This window comes from Myotis davidii, unplaced genomic scaffold, assembly GCF_000327345.1.
Source record: "Myotis davidii unplaced genomic scaffold, ASM32734v1 scaffold362, whole genome shotgun sequence".
Classification (NCBI taxonomy): domain Eukaryota; kingdom Metazoa; phylum Chordata; class Mammalia; order Chiroptera; family Vespertilionidae; genus Myotis; species Myotis davidii.
The window spans coordinates 1,404,160-1,411,953 of record NW_006297152.1 but is presented as its reverse complement, the minus strand read 5'-3'; the positions used below and the strand labels follow the sequence as shown (position 1 = coordinate 1,411,953).

The 7,794-nt window shown below is 48.6% G+C and overlaps 1 protein-coding gene across 4 annotated transcripts in view; it reads left to right on the top strand.

Moving 5' to 3' along the window:
• PTPN14 (protein tyrosine phosphatase, non-receptor type 14) overlaps positions 1–7,794 on the top strand; it is a 131,408-nt gene that overhangs the window by 107,888 nt on the left and 15,726 nt on the right. For all 4 annotated transcript variants that reach the window (XM_006772930.2, XM_006772931.2, XM_015569944.1 and 1 more), the window contains 3 exons: positions 1,793–1,850; positions 3,631–3,709; positions 5,754–7,228. In XM_006772930.2, the coding sequence (XP_006772993.1) occupies positions 1,793–1,850; positions 3,631–3,709; positions 5,754–7,228 (1,612 nt within the window). The remainder of the gene's footprint in view (positions 1–1,792; positions 1,851–3,630; positions 3,710–5,753; positions 7,229–7,794) is intronic.

The following is a 7,794-nucleotide window of genomic DNA, read 5'->3' as shown; positions in this document are numbered from 1 at the left end:
AGCTACCTCCCAGCCCACATGCGCACGCACGCTCTTCTCTGGAGCGGGGATCCCGGGACATCCCTCTGTAGTTTTACGAAACTAGCATCATCTAAGAGCTGCAGAGGACACAGCCAGAGCTACCTCCCAGCCCACATGCGCACACTCGCTCTTCTCTGGGGCGGGGATCCCCGCTAGCTCTTTTTTTTGCAGGTCTTCTTTGCTGTGGCCATTCATTTGCGGGGGTTGTCCTTGACGTTAACAGGAGTCCTATAGTCAGCTTCTGTGGGGTGAATTACAAAATATGCGGAGAAGTGAATTGTCCTGTAATAACATCCTGGTTCGACTATTTCTCAGCAAGTGGATTTACTATAAAATGTACCGATTATTTGTATTTCTTCTGTGGACTTCTCTTAGGTATCGGCAAACATCACATATTAGGCTGAAAGCTAAAGAATTTGTATTTTCCCTTTCTACTTTGGTTAATAACCATTCCTTTCTTCTTCCTAACCAGTTATGGGAGGTTCCTCACTTCATATCTGATAAAAACTGGGCCTCTCTTAAAAGTACACACCCACACACCCACGTACACAGTACATTCTGAGCACAGCTGCAGTCTCAACCCAGGACATCCCTCTGTAGTTTTACAAAACTAGCATCATCGTAACAGCATCCTTCTCCACTCTCTGACTTCTAAAAGACCGCCATTGATATTGTTTCCTCTCTCACAGTTACTGCTTGTCACCTCCGATACAGCCTGGAGAGTGGCTCCCATATTTCTTGACTTGGGGATAAAAAATGCAGAGGAGAGAGAGAGAAGGTTCTAATAATAATGTATTTGGCCAGTTAAATAAAGTCCAATATTACTATATTGTTTCCATCAATATCAGACTAAGGAGAGTGCTTTAAATTGAAGAATTTTAGCTTGATGGCCAACTCTACATGTCCTGTTTTTGTTGTTGTTGTTTTGTGGTTTTTTTTGCTTTTAAAGAATTGCATTTTTCATTGAGGACAATGGAAAATGTAATTCTGGAATTAGACTTGTTTCTCAAAGGCGCCTATTGAAGAATTTTAGCTTGATGGCCAACTCTACGTGTCCTGTTTTGTTTTTGTTTTGTTTTTGCTTTTAAAGAGTTGCATTTTTCATTGAGGACAATAGAAAATGTAATTCTGGAATTGGGACTTGTTTCTCAAAGGCACTTGGGACCTTTCAGTCTGCAGGCCGACGCTCTATCCACTGAGCCAAACCGGTTTTGGCGAGTCCCCGCTCATTTTTAGTCTATGTTATAAAATCATGTTGAGTCTCAGTCTGGAAAGGATCTGATTAGATGAATATTTGCAATACGTCTGATCTTAATGAAAAAATACCTTGATACCTCAAAAATACTTATTTTGGATTTTTATTTTTTCATTTTACTGACAGCGTTTAAAAATATTTTTGTTCTTTTGTATTATGAAAGAGTTTACACATCTACAAAGGGACAAAAAATACGATTTTTAAAAATCCATGTAATAATGGCAAAATGTCCGCTTTTCATATTTCCCTCATAATGTTTCCATAGAAATAAGCCTTGCTCTCCTAACAGTGCTTTGTAAAACTTTTTGTAAAAGTACATTATGTTCCAAACATTTTGAAAATAAGAAAAGAATAAAAAAGGGAACCGTAATTGTTCTTAGTGTCAACCACCCAGAAATAATATTTATGTTTTGCTGCAAATCTTACCGTCCTGTCTCCTTTCCCCTTGTCTCCCTCTCTTGTCTGTCTTGTATCTAGGAAATAATAACCATTCTTACTTTTCACCTTTTTATGTAGACAATCAAATTCTCCACCCCCCATCAGACGCCAGCCCACCTGGAGCCGATCCTCTCTGGTACGTATAAAATATTCAGCAATCAAAAGTAGCTTGTGTGCTGGGGATGGAGTGTCCTTTTGTTGCTAATTTGAGAGGAGAGGTGATTGGTGCATTATGACCAGGTGAGATCAGGTGAGAATGCAGAAGGGAATAAGTCTTCCAAGTAGGTGTGATGCATATCCGTTTTGCCCCATTGTGCCTAATTTGAGAGGAGAGGTGATTGGTGCATTATGGCAGGTGAGAATGCAGAAGGGTATAAATCTTCCAAGTAGGTGTGACGCATATCCGTTTTGCCCCATTGTGGCCATCATGTCCATCACGTCTCTAAGTGTGGCTGAAGGTTCAGCCCATGAGTAAGTCTTATTCTGGGGGGACGAGACCATGTTCCTTCAGCATGTAACCTGCTGTTTCAATCCACTTGTTCTCATCTGCTGTTTTATCACCGATTTTGCTTGTTAAGGTTCAGCCCATGAGTAAGTCTTATTCTGGGGGATGAGACCGTGTTCCTTCAGCATGTAACCTGTTTCAATCCACTTGTTCTCATCTGTTTTATCACCGTTTTTGCTTATTTCATGTAGGCATGTCTTTAGATATCAGCTCCATAATTTCTTCTGTATTCATTGCCATAGATAGAGCTTAATAAACTAATCAGAAAATGCTTTTCAGGTTTTTTACTAATTTTTTTTAAGAGAGAGAGGAAAGAAGAGAGACAGAGACAGAGAGAGAGAAATGTTGATGTGAAAGAGCTAATATGCTTGGTTGCCACCCACACAAGCCCCACTAGGGGCAGGGAGCGAACCCGTGACCCAGGTATGTGCCCTTGAATGGGAATCAAACCCACGACCCTCCATTTTTAAGCGTCTTTGGGAAAAGATTCTTCACTGGAGGGATAGATGGTAGATGGGATTCTCTACATTTGGTTCTGCAATGGGAGGGCCAATATGTGGTCCCAAGAACTACATGCTCGTTGTTGTGGATCACGGTTCGGATTTTTACATCAGTTTGCAATTGGGCCCAGCCCAGTACTACCCTGTCCCTCTTCGGGGTTGCTGTGGCGCTGCGAACTGGGTCATAGGTGCAGCTGTGATGATGTGTAGGAGTTCACGGCTCTAGGAGGGAGCCAGTTTTGAACAGAATGAAACAGGGTGCACCCTTATTCTCATTACTTCTTACGTGGACCATAGTAATACATGTGTTCTGTGTTATTCCTTAAAGAAAGGCATCATCTACTTTACACAGTGTTCCCCCTGATATGACGGTCCAACCACTGTGCGTACACCTGAAACTAATACAAAATGATATTGAATGTAAGCTGCAATTGAGAAATAAGATTAAAAAGCAACAACAATGACTGTCATTTGTAGATCAGTATTGGTCTCGTGTACTTAGAGAAATAAAAGCAATTTGTTTCTTGGAGAGCGTGGGTTTCTTGGGTCACACTAAAACTTCTCTGGATAACCCAGCATGTCCCAGCCATTGTTAATGTATTTTACTCACATATAAACTTTTGTCCTATTAAAAAGAGGCATTGGGAGCTTTGCACGTGTGTTAGAAAATAGATTATAAATAGATATGTTCATGTTGATTATAGCCTCTTTGTCTTTCTCACCTTGAACCAGCCATCTTGTTTCTTCAGTCCTGACTTAGGGATGAGGAGGGGGTACGGAGGAGAAGAGGGGTGGGCCAGGGGTAGGCGGCAGAGCAGACACCGGGGACTGTTGTGTGCTCGGCTGGCTCTCCGTGGCAGCGGAGGGCCCTTTGTGAGAGGCCCACCCACCCGTGCTGTTCTCTGTTTCAGCCCCGGCAGCAGCCGTACATCTTGCCTCCCATGCACCTCCAGTGTGGCGAACACTACTCGGAAACACACACTTCGCAAGGTAACGCTGGCTTGCCATTTTCCCTTCTTCGGGTGAACGGTTGAGAACGGGGAAGCAGTAAAGAAGACTTTTTAAAAAGAGGATAGTGATGCTTTCAATTTTAATATTGTCATTGTCTGAATGGCAGCAAGCAGCAGCTTCGATTTGTGAAAAGCATAGACTAGCGTTTACCCCTGAGAGAGGAATTGCCCCAGAATCGGCTGCAAAAGGGAGCTGGAGAAGGCAGCGAGCAGAGTTCTCTTCTCCTCCGTAGAGAAGAGGAAGTGGCAGCAAAGCCCACGGGGGTACCCCTGACCCTCACTGCCAGTATCACAAAGCCCGTCACCGTCGGTCAGGTTTTCATGTGGACAGAGAATACAGGCATCCAGAATAATTGAAAGAAATATACAAATAATCTCAATCTTTCACATTAGCTGTTGCTTCCCGTCTCTCCTGCCAGCCCCTCTCTCCCAGCACTTATAAAGGAAATCTGTTATATTCCTCTCTTTTAACTCATGCAAAATATGGGGGGGGGGAGGAAACCATTCCAATAATTATTATAATAATAATAATTAACATTTATAGAGGAAGTCCTCTCCTGTGGCACTGTTCTCAGTACCTTCAATAATCCTCAGAATAAACCTAGGAGATGAGATAGGGATTACTATTATTTCCAGTTTACAAATAGAGGATTGGGAGGCAGGAGGGCATTGGAGGGGGCTTGGATACGAAAATCAGTGTCTTGACCCTCAAGCCGGTGCTCTTGATCGTGACACCACCTGCATCTCAAAGAAGGAATGGCATTAGATGTTGAATATTGACAGTGTGAAATGGAAAATGCCTTTCTACATTATCCTATGCTGGCTATTTTTAATGTCTCTGCACTGTCAGTGTGCGCATGAAAACTAAGATAATTAAGAGACTATCTAATGTAATAAAACATTACTGTGTATAAGCAGACTAGCACCGTAACCCTGCTCCCCTGGGCAGGCACCAGACCCCCACCTACCAGTAGAGGCAGAGAAACGCAGCCTTTGTCTCTCTGGTCCACCTGGTTTATCTTGACTGTTTCATCCCACCTGGTCTGTGACCACACCCGTCCTCCTCGGCGGCTGAGCATTTACAGCCGCCTTTTCTGCCTTTGTTTCTCTGCTTGGCTCATGCTTACATCCGTGGGGTGAATCATGCATGTCGTTTGCTCACAGAAAAGTGGCAAGAAGCTGCCCCCCTAGGGTGTGTGTGTGTGTAAGGAACATTGGATGCCTGAAATGGTTCTTACTTTCTGTGTTCTAGCTCGTTAGGTGGCTCCTTAAGCCATGATTAGGTTTTATGTGGCCTGGGCTCGGTGATGAGATCAGGTCTAGGGGAGAGGGTTCGGCAGTAGCTGGGAGAACTCTTGGTTCCAATTTTGCCCTCAATTGATTGCTGGTCAGGTGGTGGCCTTGCCTGCTGACCTCCAGGCTACATTACCTGTCTTGTGTCTTTATGTTGGCTTAGCAGTCCCTCTAGTTGGTAAAGGGACCTTTCTCATTGTAGATCAGTTCCACAAACACAGTAACTTCAGATCTATTGCCCTGTTAAACGGTTAACGGCCACGGCATTTTGAATTTAATGGAAAAAGGTCCGCCGTTTGAGTCTATAGATGCTTTCGGCGTACAAACCGGTTCAAGTTCTTGGCTTCTTGGCCCAGATAGCCATCCTGAAGCGGGCCCCTGAACAAGAGAACTGGTCAACCCAAACGGAGGCCACACTTCCTGCCTGATTTCAACGCTCACGGCAAAATAGAGAACTTACCAAGGGACCATCTATTCAAACGTTCATTGCTTTCTTTGTTTAGATTCGCTTTTCCTTCTCAGGATGCTTTAGAATGTCCCTTCTGTATATTGGCATCTCATCCAAGCAGTGTCCAGGTTTGAGGGAATGTGGGTGGAGCCCATGGGTGTGCCCTTGCTAGGACTTCTTTAGGTCAAACATCACATAACCTAAGCTGTGACTTAGGTGAGGGTAGACTTGACCGACGCAGGATGGCGTGGTGGTTCACGGGCCTTTGTTTGACCTCTTGCAGACAGCATTTTCCATGGGAACGAAGATGCCTTCTACGGCAACTCCCACAACAGCCTGGACTTAAATTATTTAAACGGCACCATCACCAATGGCAGCGTGTGCAGCGTCCACAGCATCAACTCCCTGAACTGCTCCCAGAGCTTCATCCAGGCGTCGCCCGTCTCCTCCAACCTCAGCATCCCCGGGAGTGACATCATGCGGGCCGACTACATCCCTAGCCACCGGCACAGCGCCATCATCGTGCCGTCGTACCGGCCGACCCCCGATTACGACACGGTCATGCGCCAGATGAAGAGGGGGGTCGTGCACACGGACAGCCAGAGCCAGTCCCTGCGGAACCTCAACATCCTCAACACGCATGCCTACAACCAGCCAGAGGACCTGGTGTACAGCCAGCCCGAGATGCGGGAGAGGCACCCCTACACGGTCCCTTATGGGCCACAGGGGGGCTACGGCAGCAAACTGGTGGGTCCGTCCGACCAGATAAACCCAAAGAATAACTCGGTGCCCAGCAAGCCGGGGGCCAGCGCCATCTCCCACACGGTGAGCACCCCGGAGCTGGCCAACATGCAGCTGCAGGGCACGCACGGCTACCACACGGCCCACATGCTCAAAAACCATCTCTTCAGGCCGCCGCCCCCCTCCCCGCGGCCCCGGCCCGCCACCAGCACCCCGGACCTGGCCAGCCACCGCCACAAGTATGTCAGCGGCAGCAGCCCCGACCTGGTGACCCGCAAAGTGCAGCTGTCGGTGAAGACCTTCCAGGAGGACAGCGCCCCGGTGGTGCACCAGTCCCTGCAGGAGGTGAGCGAGCCGCTCACGGCCACCAAGCACCACGGCACGGTGAACAAGCGCCACAGCCTGGAGGTGATGAGCAGCATGGTGCGGGGCATGGAGGCCATGACGCTCAAGTCCCTCAATATCCCCATGGCCCGCCGCAACACGCTCCGGGAGCAGGGGCCCCCCAAGGAGGTGCCCGGGGGCCACGAGGTCCCCCAGCTGCCCCAGTATCACCACAAGAAGACCTTCTCGGACGCCACGATGCTGATCCACAGCAGTGAGAGCGAGGAGGAGGAGGAGCCCGCCGCCCCGGCGCCCCGGATCCCCGGGCTGCGCGACAACATGGAGTACAGCGCCCAGCTGCAGGCGGCCTTAGCGCGGATCCCCAAGAAGCCCCCGCCCGAGTACCCCGGCCCCAGGAAGAGTGTCAGCAACGGGGCGCTGAGGCAAGACCAGGTCAGCGTGCCCCCGGCCATCGCCAGAGCCCGGGTGCTGAGGCACGGGCCGGCCAAGGCCGTCAGCGTCTCCCGAGCCGACCAGCTGGCCGTCAACGGGTCCTCCCTCGGGCCGTCCATCTCGGAGCCCGACCTGACGAGCGTGAAGGAGCGGGTCAAGAAGGAGCCCGTGAAGGAGAGGCCGGTGTCCGAAATGTTTTCCCTGGAGGACAGCATTATAGAAAGAGAGATGATGATCCGGGTAAGTGTCCTCCCCTCGCGGGCCTTGTGGGGGGACAGTTCACGCGCCGGTCTCCCCCGCAGCCGCCTCTGCTCCTTGTCCCTGAGAAAGTTCACAGCGGAAGCACCTGTCGCAGACACTGAAGAAGGTGGGAGGTGCGTTCAGGGACAGGTGAGGGATGTCGAGGGCCACTTGGCATTTAAATAGGTGGCATTTTGTTTCACAAAACTTTGTGCTTGCCCCTTCAAATACATCTTCCATCCTCCTGCACGGATGCCGATGGGCACGCTTGGTACAAAGTGCAGTCATGCAGTTAGGATGTTCCAGGCCGGTGGTGTTCAGGTTGAGGTCGTGGCCAGTATTTTGCTGTTTATTCAGGATCCGACTTACTGTGTGAGCTGCCAGGAGCTCACCTTCCTGCACCTGTCGGTGTTTTGTTTGTGTGTTATTTTTTCCCAGGGGAAAGCTCCCCCCCCCAGCCCCCCAGTTAGATATTAAAAGAACAACATCTCCTGAGAGTTTTTTGTATCTATGAATCTGTATGTCAGGATGGCTCGCCAATATTGACTGGCCTGTGTGCAGTGTGT